The 22625-nt window shown below is 59.4% G+C and overlaps 1 protein-coding gene across 1 annotated transcript in view; it reads right to left on the bottom strand.

The window, feature by feature from the left end:
- NPHP4 (nephrocystin 4) overlaps positions 1 to 22625 on the bottom strand; it is a 75782-nt gene that overhangs the window by 21404 nt on the left and 31753 nt on the right. Inside the window, exons 9-14 of the mRNA XM_054583334.1 lie at positions 20400 to 20582; positions 15012 to 15141; positions 3923 to 3984; positions 2082 to 2189; positions 608 to 753; positions 297 to 488 (exon numbers count right to left, since the gene is read on the bottom strand). Of these exons, the coding sequence (XP_054439309.1) occupies positions 297 to 488; positions 608 to 753; positions 2082 to 2189; positions 3923 to 3984; positions 15012 to 15141; positions 20400 to 20582 (821 nt within the window). The remainder of the gene's footprint in view (positions 1 to 296; positions 489 to 607; positions 754 to 2081; positions 2190 to 3922; positions 3985 to 15011; positions 15142 to 20399; positions 20583 to 22625) is intronic.

Genomic DNA, 22625 nt, shown 5'->3' with positions numbered 1-22625 from the left:
CCCACTCCAGGTGTGGCCGGAGGACCCTGCCGTCGGGGCCCCCAGCACCCGCGAGCTGGCCCGCAGCACGCCGTCCTGTCGGCAGGGAGGGCCCCGGAGGACGTGGCCAAGCAGCATCACAGCAAACCAAAATCGGGACAGAGGGCAGGCCTCCGCCTCCTGAGACCGCACACAGCGCGCTCTGCCGGGGCGGAGCCACTCAGAAGCCTTCATTCGATGGGAAGCTCACAAAAGCCGGGCGGGCGGGGGGGGGCACGGGGGGGGGAGGTACGCGCGCTGGCAGGTCAAGGCTGCACCTGCTGAGGGCGAGGAACTGCAGCACTATCTCGTTGCTCTGCAGGCGGTCGGACTCTTCCTTCTGAGGGCTGAACTTCACGGGGTCTGTAGGGTTCACAGCCTCGACGGGCTGCTTGTTGGCATCCAGGATCTCAGGGAAGCCCGAGCCCTGCAGGAGCGCCAGCGCGGCTCTCGAGAGTGTCCTGCCAGAGCTGAAGCCAGAGCCGAAACCAGAGCCGTCCTCAGCCAGCCTCCGGGAGGGGCCGCGAGGGCGGCCCTGGGCAAGCCCGCCGCTCCGCTCCGGGGCACGCGCCCTCCCAAGCCCCCGCACCTCCTCATCTGGGCCCCCACGACGACAGGGGCATGCACCGGTGCGAAGGGTAGCTCCTGCAACCGCTCGGCCACGCACGGGCCCGGGGCCAGGGGCGTCTGGCTCAGGTCAGCCTCCAGGTGGGAGATGCCGCCCTCCAAGGGGAACTCCTGCGGGACAAAACGAGGGCCCCGTGAGGCCCCAAGGATGAGGACCCCTGCCTGCAGCCCACAATGCTCAGACACGGGGCTCCCCCATGAACTGTCCCGTCTGTTGTTAGCATTAGCCAATAAGAACACAGGAGCTCGGCTGCATTTTCATTTCAGGTAAACGAGTCATTTTAGTGTAAGCATGTCTCACATCATATTTGGGACATGCTCATACTAAAAAGTTATTTTTCATCTGAAATTTGAATTTATGTGGGCATCTTGTATTTTATGTGAGTTGAAAGCACCGAGGAAGGGACCGTGGGTTTTCTGCACAACTCAGGACCGTGGAGGGGGCGCAGGGCAGGGGGGCCGGCACCCACCCCGTGCCTGCGGGCAGAGACGGGGCAGCACTGCCCAGCGGCCGCGGCCCGTGCCCCGCACCCTTGCTCCTGCGTGCACACGGGCCTTGCCCGCACCCACGTCCACTTCCCTCCAGAGCGGGAGGCACATGTCTAAGCCGAAAGCCTGTCTGGGAATCCAGCACACTCTTTCAAGGCTGCTCCCCAAGCTCTGTGTTTCCATTCAGAAAACAACGCCACATAACCGGAGCAACGCTGATGACGGAAGAGATGCAAGGCCCTCACGAGCACAGGGGCCAAGGCACACAGGGTGGCGGGGGGCAGGCGGGGGGCAGGCAAAAGTAGGCTCACAGCCGTGAGGCCATGGAACAACTGTCTGAACAACTGGATGAACAACTGTAAACCTAGGCCTCCCTCTATCCCCGCCCCGCCGTTTGGAAGATGGCACTGAGCGCTACCAAGTGTTTCCAACGTGTGATGCATGGAGCTGCTTTTCCTCAACTGACCTCCAGCACAAGCCCGGAGACACGGTTTGCAGGCGCAGCGGCCAGCGTCTGAGACCACGCTCCGTGGGAACGCCCCAGGCCCGGCGGGAATACAGGCCCACTCAGGCCGTCAGCTGCAGTGGAACTGGGGATGGCGAGCCTCACCCACTCCCTCCCCGCCAGGCACGGGAGAGGGCCCTCTGTCTTTATATCGGGGAACTTCCCCTCCTTCTCGTGGCCCAGAGCCCTGGGTGGTTCGCCTCATTTTCAGGGGCAGAGCTAAAGCCTCGACCAAGCGCTGGCAGGACGTCCCAGACCACACGCTGGCTGATCACCAGACAGAAGGTGGCAAATCTGTGGAATGTGGAGGGTCCCTGTGCCCATGTCACAGAAAGCCCGCGATGGGCTCAGTCACCCAGCCAGGGCCCAGCGTGGAGGCAAAGTCAGCCTTCCCAGGGCCAGGAGTCCGGAGCCACCGCCTGGCAGGAAGGGGCGCACCTACCTCCTGGGCCTGCGAGGGCGCGGCGCCGCCGGGCTGCCGGGAGGAGGGCCGGGCCGAGGGGCGAGGAGTCGGAGAGCGCGGGGACACTGCCAGCTGGGACAGCGACAGCTGAGGGGACGGAAGCTCAGGTGAGACAGTGTGAGGATCCCGGGGACCCCCGGAAGGCCCCCTGCTGAGCTGGCCACACCCCCCGGGAGGCAGGGGGACTCCAGGCGCGACCGCCCAGGCGTGAGGCCGGCGCCCTCCGGGCAGTGGCTGCTCTGGAGCCCCGAACCACCTCTTGCTCCCTTTACTTGGGTTACCGAGAGCCGGTTCGGCGACCTCTCCCGGACAGTGGCAGTTGGATAGAAGTAGCGACAGGGAAAAGCGAGCGGAGAAGGGCATGGGCCAGGGCAGCCAGGTCCTCCGCGCCCGTGGGCGACAGGGCCCGCGGCCTTGGACCCGCCGGGGCTTCCGCTTCCATCTCTGCACGGACGTGCCAAGGCTCCCCTCCCCCCAACCCAGTTCCAGCCCCTGTGCTCCCGACGTAGCCGCCGGCGCAGGCGCTGGGGACGGACTCCCCGCTCAGCACTTCATCCCCACCAGGCCGTGGACAAGTCGCCCGCCCTCTTGCCTCGGCCTCCTCTTGTGTAAACGGGGATAAGGACGGGACCTCGAGCCCAGACTATCAAGAGCATTGAGTGGAAGTTCATGGAAAGGGTGCAGCTCGGAGCCTGGCGCCGGGCGAGCCTGCTACAGAGGTTGGCGTGGAGGGGTGCGGGCCGCCCTCTCCTGAGACCCTCCGTCTCTCAGATCCTGGGGCCACATCATAAGCAGGACATTTGCTGTCAGCAGTGACAGCTGCCCGGGGGAGGTGCTGGTACAGAGACGGACCCAGAGCCTGAGGAGGTGTCCAAGGAGGAGGAGTCCAAGGAGCAGGGGAGGGGTGTGTGGGGCTGGGGGGTCCTGGCAGCACGTTCGGGGACAGCGGGCACCTTAAGGGTCTGTGGCCCTCAGAGCCACATGCTGTCGCGAGCCTCTCCGGCCCCTGGAAGTGAGAAGTGCTGTCCTGCGGTCCCTGAACACTGGGGTACATGGACACCGCTGGAGGGAAAAGGCCGGGACAGCCCCGCAGGGAAGCCGGCAGGCCGTCCCCACACGTGTCTTCAGGCAAATACGACATCCACTTCTGATCCCGTTTCCGAGCTGCATGGCGCACATTAAATCCACTTCCTGGGGACAGCCTTTGATACTGAATTATTCAGCTCCTCTAGAAAGTCGATCTCCCGGGCGAGGCTGGCAGACAGAGTCACCAGGGGCACAAGCCAGCCTGACCGCGTTCAAAATCACACAACGGCCTCCAGCTTCCAGCAGGGCAGCGGCGCCGGCCGGCCAGCGGCCCGGTAAGTGGGAGCCTCCTGCCCACGCAGGAAGCCCTGAGTGACAGGCCGCCGTTGACAACCCAGGTCCCTGAGGCCATGCCCTGCCGGCACCAGCCCAGCTGCTCAGCCTGGCGCCGCCGTGACAGCCAGGCCCGCTCGGGACAGAGGTGGTGGGGAGAAGGGTGGGCGAGACCACCCCTCGGTGTCTCAGGAAGAAGCGACGGCTACTCAGTCCTGACGGGTCTCTGCCCTCAGACACGACTATCGGGGAGAGCACTTCCTGTTAGGGTGGCGCAAGGCCTTTGGCCGATGCCTGCCAACGGGGGCCACCACCTGTCTCCAGACCGGGGCGCCCCTGGAGGCTCCCCAGGGAAGCACACAGGCACCAACTGTCCTTGGCGATGCAGAGAGAACATTCCTGCCCCAGAGACTTAAATAACCGGCTTTGGAGCCCCGAGAGGGCCCCGGGGCCGCACTTACCCCCGGTCCCACGGGCGAGTCCTGCGAGGTGGCGAGGCCCTGGGGCGGAGGCACGGGCGGGCCTGGGGAGAAGCACATGGGGAGGGCGTCAGCCTCGGCGGGGCCCAGGGCTCCGCGAGCCCCAGCTCAGCAGGGCCTGGCATGTCCCCTGCCAGAGGTCGCGGAGCCACCGCTTGGAGCTGGGCAGCAGCGACCGGGCAGCCCCTACGCTTAGCGGAGAGACGTGGGCGAGCACGAAACTCGCCCAGGGCAGCTCCTCCCAAGTCCCTGACTCGGAGGACGAACCCTGGGTGAGCACTGGCCGCAGCAGCGCTCGGCTGCCCTGGCTTTGCGGGGTCACTCAGGGGGGCTCCATGAGAGGCGGACGCGCCGACAGTCGCTGCTCACGGGCTCGCCTGGGGCCTCCCACCTTCTCACCTGCTCACACGCCCGCCTTCGGAGAGCCGGGTCTGCCTCTCCCCGGGCTGGGCAGACCCGCGGTTTGTTAAATAAGAAATGTGTCTACAGACACGCACGGCAGACACTGCGGCGGGCTGCGCGGCTCACTGGTCACCGGTCGCTCAGCCACACTGAGGCCTGCTGCGCACAGCCTGGCCCCTGACCCTGCTCGCCGGCGGTGCGGGCGTGTTAGCACCGGGGAGGTCCAGGCCCTCCCCCACACGGCCCCTCACGAGGGGTTAAGAGGGTCCTCGGTGATGCCAAGCCGGCGCACACAAGCAGCCTCCTCCACCTGAGCCACCTGCTGAGCGCTGTCCCTACAGGGTGTCAGGGTGGGGCCGGGCTGCTTCTGCCCATCCCCAGGCCCTGGGGGAGGTCAAGGCCGAGCGGTCCCCGCCAAGCCCAGGCCCTGCACCCTGCATGGGAGCCCCAGGCAGGGGTCTCCGGTGCCTCAGTCACTCCACACGCACTGCGCACCTTCGCCGGCACCTGCCCACGTCACGCCTACCGCCCCCCATGGGCTGCCCAGCCGGCCCTGAGCCCCTTCGGCCCAGGTGCAACAGAGGCACCTGCCTGCCGGGGCACCCGCCTGGACTCCCCAAGGATCACGGCCCATCCCCTGCCCTAGGGGCCACACCGGCCTCGCTCGTCCCGGTTCCCTTCAGGCACCGGACTGGGTCCACTCTGCACGACCACCACACCCGCTGGACTTCAGGACAGCCCAGACCCCGGAGAGGTCAGCGCCCCACCCAGGCCGCCTCACCCTGCCTCCGGTGGGCCACCTGCCCTCGGCTCTCCCTCCCTCCTCTGCTCCCTGCCACCTGCAGAGGGCAGAGCTGGTTCCGGCTGAGGGACCGGGTTGACGGGAAAGGGGGGCAGGGACAGCCAGGGGGCTCCGACCCGCCAGCGACACCGGGCCACTGCCTGGCTCCCTTCTAACGAGCCGAGCTCCGAGCCCGGCCCCCCAGGAAAGATGTCACCGCCCTGGAAGCAACACGCAGATGAGGTTCTGAAGGGGGCCGTCCTGGAAGAGCGCGCCCCTCCCCAGCCCTCCCTGAGCCCCGCACGGCAGCCCCTGCCCCCCACCTCCCCGCCAACCGCCCAGAGAGGAGTCCGACCAGCAGCGAGCGAGGCATCCCTTGTTCTGCCCGGAATGGAGCCTGACGAGCCTGCAGGCTGATGCAGGTGATGAGGACAAACTACAGGAAACGGCTCCGGGTGCCTCTGCTGGGGAAGCCCGGACTCAGGATCCAGCCGTCGGTCCGCGTGGCCTCCGGGCGGCGAAATGCGCGCCTCCTCAAGGCCTCGGCGCTGGCGCTGTGGCTGGTAAGGCAGGTCTTCACGCCCTGGCTTAGGCAGCCTTACCTCCCGGAGAACAGCCCAGCACCGAGAAAGGTTTTGCTGGCGGCTGGAAAGGCGCCCCCTGGTGACTCAAGGGCCATGGAGCCCAAATCCACGGGCCCCCAGGAGGCATGGACTGAGAGAAAACGCACCACCAGAACCACAAGGGCCCAGGGTCCCATCGTTCCGTTCTCAGGCTCCACGCGGTGCGCGTCGGCTGAGTCGCTTCTCAGACCACACTGTCCGCACCCACACAACAGGGTGCCCTCCGGAGAGCACCCACCTCCACTCCTGCAAGTCCCCCAAAAGCCAGGATGCGGGGCCTGATGGGAAGCCCAACCCCCGCAACCAGGACTGCCAGGGCAACACACAGCCAGGCAACAGACGTGCGCACCCTGCGGCCTGGGGTGTGTCCAGGAAGCCTGCGGCTGCACCACCGGACGCTGCGGTCCACCGGGACGCGCGCGCGCCCCAGACGCCAAAGCCCTGGGGCCAAAGCGGCACATCGTGGGGGAACCCGCAGCTGGGAGAAGGGGCTCCTGCCACGGAAGGGCCACCGAGACAAGGCACAGAGTGGACGAGGCAGGTCCCCAAACAGTCTGTGTAACGCCACCTTGTCCACAATAAAGAAGGAAGGAACCAGATGTGGACTTAGGTGTGCAGGTAGATTCCCTGAAATTCACAGTATGGATTAGAAAGGGCTACAACTTCACCCTTCACATGTGCAAGTAAGCATGTATCCGTTTATTACCTGTGGGGTTAAAATAACTTCAATTTCAGTTTAGCATCTTTCTGCCCTGGAGAGACCTGAAAGCACTCCTGGCTGAGCTGATGCTGCAGCTCCACGCAGCCCAGAGATCCGAGGTGCCCGCGGAAAGGAGGTCAGCAGAGGCTTACACCCCTGTGCTCGGCTCCCTCCTGGGGGCGCCAGGCTGGCAGGGCTGCCACAGGGCTCTGGGTTCAGGTAAGTAACCCAGAAGTTAAAAGAACACAGGAACTCTGAGACGACGGCTCTGCCTGCCGCGTGGTGGGCGCTCGGTGGGCGCTCGGGGGCTGTGGGCCGGGGAAGCTGTCGTCCGCAAGAACAGCGGAAGGGACTAAACCGGTGTCCCCACGTCACCGGGGCAAAGTGTGGTGCGGACAGGGTCCACCGCGGCAGCCTGAGACCAAGGAGAAGCTAACCCCCCCAGCTGCGACAAGCTGGGCCTGTCCGAAGGCTCTCCTCCCGACCCTAGACTCTCCCCGGTCACTGTCCACTCGCCGAAAACCACCGACAGCGAAACTCCATTGTCTCCAGTCCTCAGCTCAGCTTCCAGGAGCCCAAGCGCCCTACCCTCCGCCAAAAGGTGGGGCGGGGGCTGCAGCCGTCGGCACATTCGTCCATGTCCACCGCGGCCTCCTGCTCCCTCCGCACTCTGCCCCGAGGGGGCCTGCGGGCGAAGCAAAGCCGAGGGCCTCCAAGCCAGCAAAAGAAGGGCTGCTTCTCCCGTCAGACAGTGCCTTGGGGGCAGGTCACAGAAAGGCATGAACACAAGTACAGATAAATGAAGAACCAGACAGAGACTCCACGGAGACATCCTGCTGCTGGAGGGGCGCAGGGTCTGCCAGCCAGCACGCCCTCTGGAGGCACGGCGGGCCCCGAAGCACAGCCCCCCGCCTGCGGTGGCCGAGGGCCGACCAGGAGTGGGCCCGGGTAGGAGGCAGGCTGAAGCCCTCTATCCCAGAGGCCCGCTGTCTTCCTGAGAATATCGTTCCTAGTGATGTGGGGGTACAAAGTCGCTCCCCCGAAGGCTCTGGTCACAGGAAGAGGGGGGGGGGTCTTGATCCAGGGAGATCAAGAGAGAGCTGGGTGGGGGAGGGGGCGAGGTCCCCACGGGAGGAGTCAGGGTGGGGCAGCCGCGGCCTGGAGCCAGAGGCGCCCTGGAGGAGGGGAGAGCCGGCCGGGCACGTCAGGGCGCAGGCTGTGGCCACCTGCGGGGGCCGGCCCAGAGCGTGGTCTCCCTGGCCACGCTCACAAACGCTCTGCAGCAGAAGGGGCCCTGGTACCCCCACAAAGCCGCCCGCCCTGGGTCCCCCGCTCGCGCTGGCCCCACACTTTTTTGCAGGACAGGGCCCGGAAGGACGCGCCCGACAGCGTCCACCGCACTGAGGGACCCACGCACGGAATCGTCAGGAATCGAGCTCCGTCCACTCTCGGAACCCAGGATCACACGTTTTCAATGGCCCCCTCCCCATGGCTCGTCCCACATCTATTAGGCAAACACAGCAGAATGCTGATGCCACCAGAACATTCGAAAGCAAAATATGGGTCAGGGAAATTCCAAGCCCCCCCCAAAAATGAGGAAGCAGCGCCCTCTAGTGGATCCCTGCACACTTTCACAGAGCGTGACAAATGGACCCTCGTTCCCTTGTCACTTTATAGAAGAAATAAAAAGGATAATTCATAACAGAAAACCAAAGTACCTCACGTAAAATGACAGCCGCATATCATTAAGATTTCCAAAGGACCCATATAAGTTGGTAAAATAGTGAAGTAAGAAATTTCCGACGTAAGTTAAACACCAACGGGTATTTAAGTCGGTTGCATTGGGTCTTGGGAAGCAACTGCCTTCACACGCTTGACTGGGGCGAGGGCGGACGTGCTGACGTGACACAGAAGTTCCAATAAATCCCAATTAAACACACCTGACGCAACCGGGCTCCATCCACGCAGGTCTGCCGGCCCCCGACAGCAGCCGAGAAGCCGCTGACGCAGCTGCCACACGGCAGAGTCCAGTTCCCGATCCTTCCAGCCGCCCCTGCGTCTGCTGCGGGCGAAGAGGCCACAGCTCTGCCCCCAAAACGTGGCGCTGTGGCCTGGCGCCCGCCCAGGGAGAACGTCGCCCGCAGCCAGTCGCCCAGGCAGAGGGCCGTCTCGGCCCAGAGGCAGCTGCCCCACGGGGGGCCCCGGGGGCCCCCCCAGGCCCCCACGGTGCTCCTCGCAGCCCCAGCCCTGCTCCGTGCCCGGCTCCGTCAGAGTTGGGTGGGGACGCCCAGAGGACATCCCCCCTGCGGTCAGGGTGGGCGGCCCACCCCCACTCCAACAGAGGGGGACCCCGCCAGGCACGCGGGGCAAGCGACGCAGCCCAGCGAGGGACGGGGGATAAAAGACGTTCGTTCTGCGGAGATCCCCTGGCCCAAGGATGGGCGTGGAGCTCCAGCCACTGCGTGGAGACCTCCCTGGAAGGAAGCCAACGCTGCCGACCCGAGGGCAGGGGGACAGGGCGCGGGAGAGAGAGGCACAGTGGACGACCACGCAGCGTCTCCACGCCACAGCCGCGCCTCCCGTCGGCTCGGCCTCCAGGTTTTCTGTCCCATGAGCCCGTAAAGCCTCTCTCTTGTTTAAGCCACTTTGAGTTGCGTTTCCACCCCTTGTACCTGATGGAGACATGACAGAAAAGAAAGCCATGTATCAGGGCTCAGCATGTTATGACCCACCGGCCGGTCAAATTTGGCCCACAATGCATGTTTGTAAATAAAGTTTTATTGGAACACAGCCACGCTCTGTTGTCTACATGTCTCTATGGCTCTCACGAGAGACCAGCAAAGATGCGTGGCTGCCACAGTCACGTGGCCCCCAAAGCCTCAAGCGTGTGCTACCTGGCCTCAAGCCTGCTGACCTCTGCCGCAGACGAGCTTCGCTGTGGAAACAGATCCTGAACACAAGGTGCAGGCAGGCGTAACTGTGAAGTTCCCCACAGGTCATACACTTATTTTTTCCGATAGACTTGAGTTTTTTGAGCCGTTTTATACAATATGGAAGGGAAAGAACAGAGAAGTCCCCTGGACTCCGCAAACACGCCCTGCCTCGCCGCCTGCAGCATCCCGCACCAGAGTAGGACAGGGTTCTTTCTGCCCCCGAAAACAGTCGCTGGTTGGTTTGTTTGTTTGTTGTGGCTTTAAAATGAGAGCTCCATGGGGACAGGGGCCTAGAAGTCCCTGGCACACCACAGGCCCCCGCGAGGATTTGAGGGAGGGAGCGGGGGAGGCGAAGGAGGCCCACCTGGGAAAACTCGCTCCAGGCCCCGCAGAGTGGCGAGCGTGCTGGCGCCAGGCCCCAACGGAGCTCTCAGGCCCGGGCGGCCCCGCCCCGGGGCAGGCGTGTGCGCCTGCCAAGGACTCAGGGGTTAAAGACTCCCTGGAGGTGGGGTCCCACCCTGCCAGGCACCTTGTCTCCTGGAAGATTCTGGATCTCTGTTTAACTGGATCAGTGGCTGGAAGGGGTATGACAGGTGGCCACTGCCCACCGACGCTGCCAGCCAGAGGAGTCACGAGCAGTAGCACGACGGTGACCATCCCAATGGCAGGCGACGGCGACCGCAAAGCACGTGCCCCGGGCCGGGCAGCCCCAGCACTCAGGCGGACCTTCGCCATTTAATCCTCTCTGCGGCTCTGAGGTCCTGGGCCCATTTTTCTCTTGGGTTGTTTATCTGCCTCGTATTGATCTGCAGCATCTCTTTCTATAATATTTCTTCTTTCTAATCTTCTAAGCCTTTCCATTAACGTTAATGGTTATATGTATTGCAAACATCCTTCGGTCCGAGATTTGCCTTTGAACTCTGTGTGCGGAGTCTTCTCTTGCAGAAAGCCTCACACCTGAACGCAGCCACGTTGCTCGTCTCCCTCTCGGCTTACGCTTCGTCTGTCGTGTTAAAGAAGGCCTTCCTGACCCCAAGGTTGTAAGGAGAGTCTCCGATTTTTCCCCGAGATCTCGCCACTTTTGTTGTTCACGTGGATGTCTTTAGCCCGGCCCACTCTGCAGAGTGACAGCAACAGTGCCCGGCTGGTCTGGGCGGGCCCACCGGACAGCCCACGCCCACGCCCTCCAGGCTGCGCTGCCCCCTCAGCACCCTGTCCTGAGGCTCCGCCGGTTCTGGCCGGTTCTCCAGCGTCCGGTCGCCCAGACCAGGAGCCCACTCGCCACGCCCACCGGGGCAGCCTGGACGTTGCTGTGAGCGGCGTGCGGGGGCGTCCCCACTGAGGCCTGCGTGCGTACAAACAGCCTGGGTCCTGCCGCCGGCGTCCAGGGCGCGCCTTTCTGCACGGGCGGGTATTTACTATTAGGAAACGGCCCTTTGGAGCAGCTGTCTGTCTGTAGGCCAGTCTGTCCACACGGCATTGCTCCCCCCGTGGAAGAGCCCCCCTTTCCCAAACCCTCGTCGGCCCTCGTTAGCTGACGGCCAGACTTTCCCCGGGGGGGTGCGTGCGCACACGCCTCGGATGCCGGGTGAGACCAAGCGCCCCTTCCCCGCGAGTGCCGGTCACGCTGGCTGCTCCGCTGTGAGCTCCCCGTCCACATCCTGGGCCCGTTTTTCTCTCCCGCTGTTTTCAGTCCTTATTGATTTGGAGCAGCTCTTTCTATAATCTTTCTTTTTTCTAATCTTCTGATCCTGAAGTTTCTAAGGTTCTGGTTTTTAATCCATCTAAAGTTTATTTCTGAACGTGACATGAAATTAGACTGTACATTTTCCATGTGGGGAGCATTTCCAGCACCGTCAATGGACCGGTGGGCCCAAAATCATCCACATCCAAGGGAACTGTGGTTGCAAGAAGCGGACCTGGAACTGCGAGATGTCTGGGGCACCCTGTGGGCCCCCCACAATCACAACGGTCCCAATAAGCGAAAGGGAGTGAGGCGGCCCAGAGTCGGAGCAAGATTTGGAAACGCCACGCCGCTGCCCTGGGAGACAGAGGAGGGGCAAAGGACGCCGGAGGCCCCTGGAAGTGAGGAACGGCACGGCAACGGGCCCCGGAGCCCGCGGGAGCAGCGCGCCGCCCAGGCCTGGGTTTCCGCCAGAGACCACGTCGGACTCCAGCCTCCGGCTGTATGACCAGAAGTTCTTGCTGGTTTAGGTCACTAAGTTCATGGTGATTTGTGACAACAAGACAGGAAACCAAGACACTCCTCATCTGGAATGGTCATCCATCAGTCGTTACTTTGTCCTATTATTTACCTGTCTCGGCACCAACACCGCACCAGTCGTTACTGTAGCCAGGGGTGAGTCAGCAGAGCAAGAAAGATTAAGTGTCTCATCCTCTTCCAGGCGGGCTCGGCTCCTCCTGGCCACGTAGTTTGTTACTGCAGGAAGAGTGTCAGCCTTAGAAGGAAACGAAGGCAGCGGCCAGGGAGGCGCACGCTGGGCGGAGAGCTGGGCCGGAGTCACGGCCACGACAGGGCGCCATGCGGTCGTTCGGTGAGGGCCCAGCGGCACGGGCTGTGGGGAGCCGGCGGCCTGGGAGGGGCGGTTTCAGCAGCCGAGAAACCCTTACCAGCCGGCACCAACGTCGCCTTCTGGCCCAGACGGAGTAGCAGTCACTGGATTTATCCTCCCACCTGAGACGAATTGTATAAAAACTGACCAGCTACATAAAGCAATGGTTTTCAAGAGAGTGGGATTCAGGCAACAAGAGAGTGATTTTGAGGAACAAGAAACAAGAGGTGAGCCCTGTGTGCTCAGTGAGCCTGCGGGTGGCGGGGCAGGGGCAGGATGAGGGGGACCCCGGAGCGGGAGGGGGGTTTGTTTGAGGAGATGGAGCCCAGGAGGTGGGCAGAGCGCCAGGCAGGTGCAGTGCAGAGTGCATTCTGGTCACGTGCACTGGTCCCTCCAGGAAGCCACCCAGGGCTGGCGAAGGAGCCACCTGAGCAGTAGCCGGCGCCCGCGCAGGGCCAGACATCAGCCAGGCTGGTAGCCCTTGTAACTCAGAGGCCACGGGGCAGAGCACCCCAAGGAACTTGTCACATTGTGGGGATGAATGGGCCCTAGACTCAGTGAGAATCTAAAACTCTCAAGGGCAAGGCCTGTGAGTATCAGTGTCTGCCACACACAGAGGTGGCCAGCACCAGCACAAGGGCACGCGCCTGACACCCCGTCAGACGCGACCGGGCGTGAAAACACGCCCGGAGTCAGGACGGCGCTCCGTGAAAACTGACCCGGAACTGACAGGCACAGAACTGGCAAATGGCGATATTACAATCGCTGCACTTCCTGCGCTCGGAAGGAGCGGACACCTCGCACGTGCTAAGTCAGGACGCGGCAGATACAAAAAGGACCCGGGCGGGACCTCGGGGGGTGAGACGGCACAGGGAGGGGTCAGGGCAGAGCGGACACGCAGCGGAAGAAGAGTGGCCGTGAGGGCACGCGCCAGGGCTGTCCGCTGCGGGACGCGGAGAGAAGGGACGACGGCAGCGGCGCACGGGGCACCCGAGGTCTGCGGGGCAGCGGGCCCACAGCGGGGCAGACGGGCAGGCAGGAGAAAAGGAGGGGAAGGAGTGATCGAATTCCCTCCCGCTGCGAAGGAACCTACGCACCCAGAGATCCAAGGAGCTCAATGAACCACAAACCAAAACAAATGAAATGAGTGAAAGGAAACGGAGGCGGCGGCGGCGGACGAGGCTGCGGCCCCTCACACCCCCTCGCGAGCACAGGCGCGCGCCAGCACAGTGAAGCCAGACGCCCACGGAGCGCACCCCCCGCCCCGCACTGACCCAGCCGCCAGGGATCGGGGTCGAGCCCCCAGAGTGCCGGCCGCCGTGTCCCGTGCCGTGGCCGCGTCCAGGTCTGCGTCCGCGGGGCGACAGCGGCCGTGCGGGGAGGCGCAGGCCTGCTGGGCGTTCCCGCGGACAAGGGCACCCACGGCCGCCACAGTTCCTTAATGTCCTTTTCAGCAACTTAATCAAAAATCAGAGTAATTGTGTTTGTTTTCATCACAAAACATACCTGTTTTTATCATCTAGAACACTGTCCTCTCCTATCATATTTCTTAAAGGCCGATACTTGTTTCATTTTTTAAATGTAACTGTGACTATGTCAAAGAAGAAAAGATACTAGATTTGAAACAGGGAATGGGTTAGCAATAAATTTGACCCTTTGTTTAGAATTTTTTAACTACATATTCTGTGCCTTCAATGCATTCAAGTTAATCAAATAAGACTGGAAATACATCCCACATGGAGTCAGAAAGCGCGCGCCTCCCACCCGCAACCGCGAGGGAGCCCAGCTGCCCCTCTGGCACCTTCCAAGGCCAGGCAGGCTGCACGTTTCAGAGCCGCCCGCACAAGAGGCTTTCCAACGCGCCCCGGCAGGAAGCAGCAGCCCCGAGGACAGCGTGCTAAGCACCAGACGCAAAAAGCAAAAGAACAAAACAATTACCGCCATCGAACGCACTGCCTCTTGGAAAAGACAGCTCTGTTTGGGAGCCTGAATGTTTTTAGACATCAAGTATGCTGCTTCCACCCACGGTGAAGAGGATGCAACAAGACCAGTTGCCACAAACTACAATTTCAACTCGTAAAAATTCACTCCCAGACGAAAGACATGGGCGCCTCCAGGGCCCAAGCATCCGGACCTGCGGTCAGTAGCAGCTGGCGGGCCATGCTGAGACCTGGCAGATTCGTCACAGGACAACCCCCGGGGGGAGGGACACACACACGGAGCGCCCCTCCACTGGCTCACTTGTTCCCTGCCTGTCTAACTTTCCAGCCACGCGTGACCTAGAACATCCCTGTGGCTGGCGAGATCTTCGGACGCTCAGAGCCGGGTCCTGGCTCATTCGCGCCGAACCTCTCCCACACGCCCCTATAACGTCCGCGCCCTTTCTCCCCGCAGTGGGGTCTCAGGGAGGACGCTGGCCAGATGGTCCTCGGGCACCAAGTAGGGGGCCCTGAACACCAGGTACCGGCCACAGCAGAAGGGGCGGAGCCCACCAGACAGGAAGCTGAAGCCCCGCTGCTCCTCAGCCACCTGCACACATGCGAGGCATCGCCACCCACGGGAGCAAGGTCGCCCTGCAGGTAGCCCTCTCTCCCTTTCTTAAAGCCACAGACTGAGATCACAGACTCCCACTGTTGGACAGGGCTTCGAGGAAGCAGAAAGCATTTTTACAAAACAACAAACTCAGAGCTCCATTAACAATGCAAGATGGAGCAGCCAGTCCGGGGCTTTCGGCCCACTTCTCAAGCCCTGTGTTGGCAAGACAGCCACGTGACGTGGCCGTTCGGTGTCACCCAGAGAACCTCCCACGGGCCGTTGGTCAGAGGCTGCAAGCAGCTGAGCCAACTCGTGGCTGGGGCACAGGGGACGAGGGCGGGCCGTGTGGTGGCACTCTGCAGCACCACACCCCACCGGAAGCAGAAGCTCGGCCACCTGCTTCAAACCACAGCCGCCTGTGACCGTTGCCTGACAGGTGTCACGGTGCTGCGCCACGTGCCTTTCCTCAGGAACAGGTAAAGTCGCGCTGCGCACCTGAAAAGTCAGCGCCGGCAAGCACTTACTTGAAGGGGACGTGGCTGTCCCCTTGGAGGGCCGCCGCTCCACCCGGGGGTGCCCTGTGGGTGCGTCCAGGTGTCCGTCAGGGCTCAGAGAGTACTGGAAGTGGACTGTCCCCGACTCCAGCTGCTTCACCTACGATTGACACAGAGCAGAGGTGGCCACGCCCCCATCGTTAGTGCCCTTTCGTCGGGATAATTCAACCGGGAACAGTTCACGTGCCCTTGGACTATAATTGAGTAATTTTCGGAGCAGAAAACAATCAACTTTGGCCTTAAAAATACCAGAAGGCCGCATTACCCCAGAACAGGCCTTACGCAGTGGGAACCACATCTCCCCAGGTCCGCATGCGCTTTCTGAACGAGCCTGGGCAGCACTGACTTTCCAGAGCCCCCGCCGCCTTGCCCCCTTCTGCCAATTCCACTGTTCTTCTCAGAATTGTTCTCACTCTTCTAATTCCTTTGCCTCTCTATGTACGTTTTAGAATCAGCTTATCTATACCTACAAAAAAAAAATCCTGCTGGGATTCTGGGGGAAATTGCATTATCCACTGATCAATTCCGAGACAATTTCTATCTTTATTATATTGAGCCTTGGCAAAGATGTCCCCTCTCTCTCCGTGAATTTAGGTCGTCTTTGACTTCACCTAAGAGTAGCCACAAAGAAAACAACGACATGGAGCGAAAGCAACGTTCCCTAATGTTCGGAGTACAGACCCTGTACGTACTTTGTTAGACTTCACTGCGTGGAGGACTTTGTCAATAGCACCATTTTTTAAATTTTGCTCTTGAGCTTTCCATTGCAAACATATAGAAATAAGTTGATTTTTTTTCTTTTATTTGACCTCTGGTTGTATCCTGCAACCTCGATAAACTCACTCACCTCACTTTGGGAGTTTGTTTGGAGCTCCCCTGGGATTGTCTATATAGACAATCAAGTTGTCTGCAAACAAGGGCAGCTCTGGTGCTTCCTTTCCAATCTGTGTGTCTTCTCTTTTGTTTTCTTGCCTGACGGCATGGCGGGCGCTTCCAGTGCAATGCTGGGCACGGTCCTGAAGGCTCTGAGCGGACCTCGTCCGCCTGTTCCTGACCTTAGGGGCATGCCAGCCCCGCGCCCCTTAAGTACGATCTAAGGGCTTTGTGAATGCCCAGGACGAGACTGAGGAAATTCTCGCTCAGTTTCTACATAAATGGATGTTAAATTTTGTCAAATGCGTCCCTGCATCAATTGCTATGACCCTAGAGTTATCCTCCTATCGGCTGTTGCTATGGCGAATTGCAGTTATTGATTTTCATGAAGAAAATAGCCTTGCATTCCTGGGACGGGCCCCACTTGGTCACGGTGTGCTGTTTTCCATATTGCTACATTCGATTTGCTAATATTTTGTTAAGTATTTTGCATCTGTGTCCATAGCTTTCTTCTTCTGTTTCCGATGTTGGCCATAATGCAGGCCTCATTATGTGAACTGGGAATTGTTCCCATCCCTCCCATTCTCTGGAAGAGATTCTACAGAATTGGCATTAGCGCCTCTTTAAACGTTTAGTAGAATTCATAGTGAATGGGCCTGGATGTTTCTTTTTCAAAATATTTTTAACTGTGATTTCGATTTCTATTGAATTGATATCAGGTTATCTACTTCAGCATGGGTGAGTTTTGATAGTTGGTTGTTTAGGATGGATTGACCCATTTCATCTACATTATCAAATTTAGGGACACAGGGTTGTTCAAAGTATGTACTCCCCAAATATCCTTTTGTTGCCTGTGAGGTCTGCAGTGTGCCCTCTCTTTTTTCTTTTTCAGTCTTGCTAGAGATTTATCCATTTTATTGATCGTTTCAAATGATCAGTTGTTGGTCTCATTGGTTTTCTCCATTTTTTTTCTTTATTGTGTTTCTGTTTCCAATTTCATCGACTTCTCTTATCTTTATTATTGACTTTCTTCTGCTTGCTTTAGGTTTATTTTGTTCTGCTTTTTCTAGTTTCTAAAGGTGGAAGATGAAACTATTGGCTTGAGACCCTTTTTCTGTTCTGATATGAGTACTTAACACTATAAATTTCCATGTAGGCCCACATTGGCCACATCCTACAAAGTTTGATATGTTGTATTTTCATTCCTGTTCAGTTCCAAATACCCTCTACTCTTCCTTTGAGGTTTCCTCCTTGACGATGTATTATTCAGAATGTGTTATTTCTGTTATTCAGAAATGCATTAATTTCCAAGTGTCTCTAATTTATTATGTTACCTTTGCTATTTATGTCTAATATAATTCCATTATAATCACAGAATATACCTTGTATACTTTCAACTCTTTTAAAGTTGTTAAAGAGAGAAAGAGAGAGAGAGTGTGTGTGTGTGTGTGTGTGTGTGTGAGAGAGTGTGAGAGACCCAGGCCGCGGCCTGTCTTGGTGAATGTCCGTGTGCGTTTGGGCAGAACGTGTGCTCTGCTGACGGTGGGCGGGCCTTTGGTCAGTGTCCCTTAGGTCCTGGTGGCTGGTGACGATGGGCGGCTCCTGCGTCTTGGTCACTTCCTAGCCGTGTTACACGGCGCAGTCCCAGAGGCCTGAAGAAGGAAGGCTCAGGCTGTCCCTGCAACGTGTCCATTTCTGCTTTCAGTTCTAGAACTTTTGCTGGACATGCTTTGAAGCTCTACCTGCCCTGGCTGCACACACGCTTAGAGTGGTGCGTCTTCTCGGTGGACTGGCTCTTCTACCACAGGTAACGTCCCCTAACTCCTGGGCATTCACTTCGCTCCAAAGTCCACTGTAGTCGCCAGTCGTTCTCCTTGGATTGGTGTTCGCATGCAATGCCTTCCGTCTCCTACTGTTAGCCAGCCTGCATCCTTGTACTTGAAGGGAGCTGCTGGTAGAGAGAAGGTGTATGGACCTTGATTTTTTTATGCAGCCTGACAACTTCTGCCTTTAAATTAGTGTGCTTAGACTGTTTACATTCTACCTCATTACTGGAGTGGCGGGATTCCGGACCACCGTTTACCATGATTTGTCCCTTCGGTGGCACCTTCCTGTTTTCCCTTTCCTGGCTTCTTTTGAATTATTCCATTTTCTCTATTGGGTTTTTGACTGTCTCTTTGTATCCTATTTTTCGTGATTACTCAGACTACTCAGAATTGATATTTTATTACTTCAAGTGGAATGTGGAAACCTTATCACCATATACATCTCTTTACTCTCCAGCTTTATTTTATGGGGGGGTGTGTAATGGGGCCCCTTTGCAGAGCCTGGGCGATGCTCTCCGGTTTCTCCCGCGCAGGGCCCACCCAGGGGTGACCTGGGACCAGGTGGCCATCTGTCCCATGGCTCAGCTCTCCGAGTCTCTGGTGTGCTGTTTAGGCTCAGACTGAGGAAGGTGCAGCTTGGGGGTTCGCCCGGCATCTCTTAAACAACTGCATGGGTGGCTGTCCAAGCTCCTCCCTCTTCGTGACCCCCAGGGCACCTTCAGTTTCCTGGCCCCACCTCAGCCCTCCGGCTTGTAAAGTAAGAAAGAGCGGCAGAAGCGCCATACTTAGAAAACAAAGCAAACCACGGTCCCAGCCAAGAGCTGACAGTGGCCACCTCTGCAGATACAAGTTTTTTAAGATAATTATTTGCTCAAGGGGAAAATTCGGAGTTATTCAGGAGAGAACATAATCTCAATATACTGCTTAACCGTCACCGTAAGTAACACTGAAATGATCACCGTATAAACCCCAAAATTTCCTCAGCCAAAAATTAGGGTACGTTTTTACCATTCATCCTTTCCCTTGATTGGCATCTGCCGCACCCACTCAGCCGCAAGCTCCGTGGGCTTGGGGGCTTTTTCCTAGGGTGGGTGTCCGTGAGATGAGCTAGCTGCGGGAGGAGCAGAGCACAGGCCGCCCAGGCGTCCAGCCCGCCTGACGTGACAGGCACAGGCGCTGCCGCCAACGGTGACGGGAGCGGGAGGGCTTTCAGAGCGTGGGGGAGTGAGCCAAGTCTGTGACTGCCTTCAGGTCACAGCCTCCGGTGAGAGCGTGCTCCTCGGCGCGGGGCAGCCCACCCCTGGGAGCCGCCTGGCCGTGTCCGGGCTGGCACCCTCGGGGGCGCGGCTGGCGCCTAGTGGCGAGGCCAGGGCTGCCGCTGGCCTCCAACGCTCCGGGTAATCTGGCCCGAAATGTCAACAGGGCCAAGGTGGAGAAACTCCCTCAAAACTGGCAGCGTCTGATGCGTCCGTGCCCTGAAAATAGTCAAACCTTCAAAAATGTGATGTCCCAGTACCGTTTCCAGACTTAAAAAGTGAAGGAAATGTAGTGGCATGAGAAGGCCAAAATGAAACAAAATAAGTACGTATTTACCTACAGAGAGAGCGGGAGAGAGGAGGGGTGCGGTTGGCTGGGAGACCGGCCGGGGCGTGGGGCCCGCGCGGCCGTCCGGCAGTTTTATAACAACGGCTCAGACCAGGCCACGCGGGACTGCAGCACAATGTGGACCCGGAATGAGAAGCGATCTTCCCAATCACAAAAGCTGCACAGTCAGCTGTCCCCTGTCCAGGTCCCCAACGCATTACCCGAATCATAAATAGCAGCACTGAAATAATGTTTGCTGCTAGCGTCAGCACACAGGTGACACACTGCCATAACAGGCATGGTCCCTTTACCGAAGAAAAATGAGACAACTGGGTCCCTCTGAGACAGGCTGGGCGTATTTCGGGGACGGAAGCCGAAGAATCAGACAGCGTGCCCACACAGGACGGCGCCCGACACACGACAGCCAGGGCAGGGCTCCCCACGGCGTCTGTGCTCCCTGGTCACTACAGGCCACCTTGCAAGGCCACCAGTGAGCAGGGGATGAGACGCCTCACACACACGTCACCTGGCTGTGCCCCACTGTTTTTGTGCTTCCTATACTGCGGGTCAGAGAGAACTTCATTTCTAAAGTGGGTTCCTCAAACTCTGGCTCTGGTCCCACCCTCTTTCCACAGCTGGTGAGAGCCGGGGGCCAGCGGGCGTGAGTGACAAGCCCCCAGACGCGCTGCGCTGCACCTGGCCGCCTGGCCCCCTGCCCGGCCCCTGTGCCACGGGGGCCCATCCCCCAGGGCACCATGTGTTTCTTTCCTAAATGGCACGTGCAGCACAGGCATGGGCCTCGTTGCAAGGCGTGTACAAATAAGAGTCACAGCCCTGCAGCTCCCCCGAGAGACGGACTGACACACGGAGAGCGATGCAGAGACCCCAGGTCAAGGCGGCGCCGTGAGCTCACAGCGACGACAGCTCAGAAGTCACACATTTTTAAGAGCATATCCGTGACGGACAAATTCTGCTCATGACACATCAGCAAACATATCTGTCAACTTCTAAAAACGTACGAACTTGCTAGAAGCTTGGTGATAAGAGTTGTAATTATGGAGCACGAACAACTCACCTCTTCGGAGCTCAGGCTGGCTGGGGGCACCTTGTAGACCAGGCAGCGCAAGGGGTTGGGCCGGATCCCGCCCTGCAGAGGCAGCGCCATGCTCCCGTTGCCGGCCTCTGGCGCAGGCTGCCAGACGGCCCAGCGAACCGTGCGCATGCACGCCAGGCTGGCCAAGGAGCTGACAGAAGCCGCCTGCAGTGGAAACAGAGCGCAGGGCACGTGAGCGGTCGCACAGCCCCGCAGGTGGGGAGCAAGGGTACACTCGCCGCAAAGAGAAGGGGACGAGGCCAGAGAGCATCACATTCATTTTACAAAAGAAGGACCCGCGGCAAAAGCAGGACACAGCGTCCCACCCACAGGCAGCAAGGAGCGCGGGGAGGCCAGCCTCCTGTTCTGAGACCCGCCGGCCTCCCCGGGAGCCGCCACGTGGAGGATGCTGAGCCGTGGGGGCGATGCAGGAGGACAAAGGGCCCGAGGGTGGTGGGCAGGCACATGGAACGTGAGCACAGACTCGCTCCCTGATGCTCCCCCCCACCCCACCCCCGTCACAGCACCCTCTGACCCTCTAGGATGCGGAGAGCCGGAGAACAGGTGTTTTGTCACTGTCCTTGAGCAACCCAGGGGGCGGGACCCTCCATCTGACCGTCCCTCTGACCACGGGCTGAGTGTGCCAGGCAGCCCCTCCCTCCGACAGGCGTGGCCACAGGGAGGCGTGGCGAGGATAGGAGGCCAAGGCCCGGGCCCAGCCGAAGGGTGCAGGGCGCCTCCCCAAGGGAAGGCCCCAGGGACCCCCTGACTGCCGCTGCCTCTGTCGGGAGCCACGGGAAGCTGGGGCTCTGGGCGTGGCTGGGCTCCGAGCTCCCCGTTTCTCTGGCTGGGGGCGGCCACATCTCGACTGCACCGAGCCCAAGTCAGTCTCGCGCACACACACAGAAGGGCCCTGCCGGTTGCAATGCAGACAGCATGTGCGCGAACGGGTCCCCGCGGAGAGAGGAGTCGCACGTCCGACCCAGGGCAGCCTTCCGGCCACTCCTTGCCGGATGGTGCCCCACCCTGCTGCACCCTGTACCTCCATGAGGGGAAAACACCCCAAATCAGCACAGGACTTTGAACTAATCCATCTCAACTCCCTGAGTCCCCGTCATGGGTGGGCCTCGAACCACCCACAGACCCTTTACACCCCAAAGACCAGATCGCGGGTGAGGCTTCAGCCACGCTCTGCCCGGTCACGGGGGTGAACAGGCAATAGGTCCCTGTCAACTCAGTGGGGAAAAGCCCACGTCCTAGAAGGACGAGCTAAAACTTGGCAAAGTAAGAGCCCTCGCCCCCAGCTCCGTCCGTCAGAGGCAAGGGCATGCCGCCGTCCCTGCCGGCAGCTGACACTGGCGCAGGCGGTCCCGGGCGGCCACAGTGCACCGAGGAGGGGCTGGCGACGAATCCACTGCTGCTTAAGAATAAAAGTATTGTAAATGTGTTCAGGAAACCGGCCACAAAAAAAACTGTGAGGATTCAGTAAGATCTGGACACTTTGGTAAACAATCACCTATAAAATCCAGTTTATTACAGAATCAAAATAAAATAAAATCCACATTTACATGCTATTTGTGTAATTCCTTCTGGCTTAATTTTTCAAATTAGGTGATCCTGATGCCTAATTGTCCGATTTCACAGTTCCTTGTGGTTTTTAGTTCACAATCAATACAGCCCTCTTCTGGGTGAAATACCTATCAGTTCCACACACATCCATTCTCCCTCCTTTTGTTTCTGACCTCTAACAAGAAGAGACGCTTGGTGAGTTATCGATCAGCCCCTCACAAAGGCTGCAGCGGGGAAATCAGGGCCTGCGGCGATGCAGCTGCCGGCAACGAGCCTGCTTTCGCTGCCAAGCAGGCAGGTGACACGCCAGGCAGGACCTTCCCCACCCAGCCCCTCCCCCAGCCCTGAGAAGGTCAAGGGCACCCCACCCCGTCGGGGACAGAGCTCCTCCTATCAGTGGCTTCCAGCGGTTGAGATGAGATCTGTTACTTTCTAACGTCTCGTCCCACCAAATTGGGTTTGATTTCATGCAAACTGAAAAGAAAAGAATTCGTTGACTCGTTCCCATTTAGGTTTTTAATTATAACAGCAAACAATAGGCAAAAGGCCAAAGGAACGCACCTGGATTGTGAGCCAGGTCTGTCGTGGAACATAAGTGTCACGTTCACAGGCAAAGCGCAAACAGAAAACAGACACCTC

Source organism: Pteronotus mesoamericanus, unplaced genomic scaffold, assembly GCF_021234165.1.
Source record: "Pteronotus mesoamericanus isolate MK-2021 breed Mesoamerican mustached bat unplaced genomic scaffold, CSHL_Meso_final contig_1193, whole genome shotgun sequence".
In the NCBI taxonomy this organism is placed as follows: domain Eukaryota; kingdom Metazoa; phylum Chordata; class Mammalia; order Chiroptera; family Mormoopidae; genus Pteronotus; species Pteronotus mesoamericanus.
Note: the sequence above shows the minus strand (reverse complement) of the source record. Positions and strands in the feature narration are given on the sequence as shown.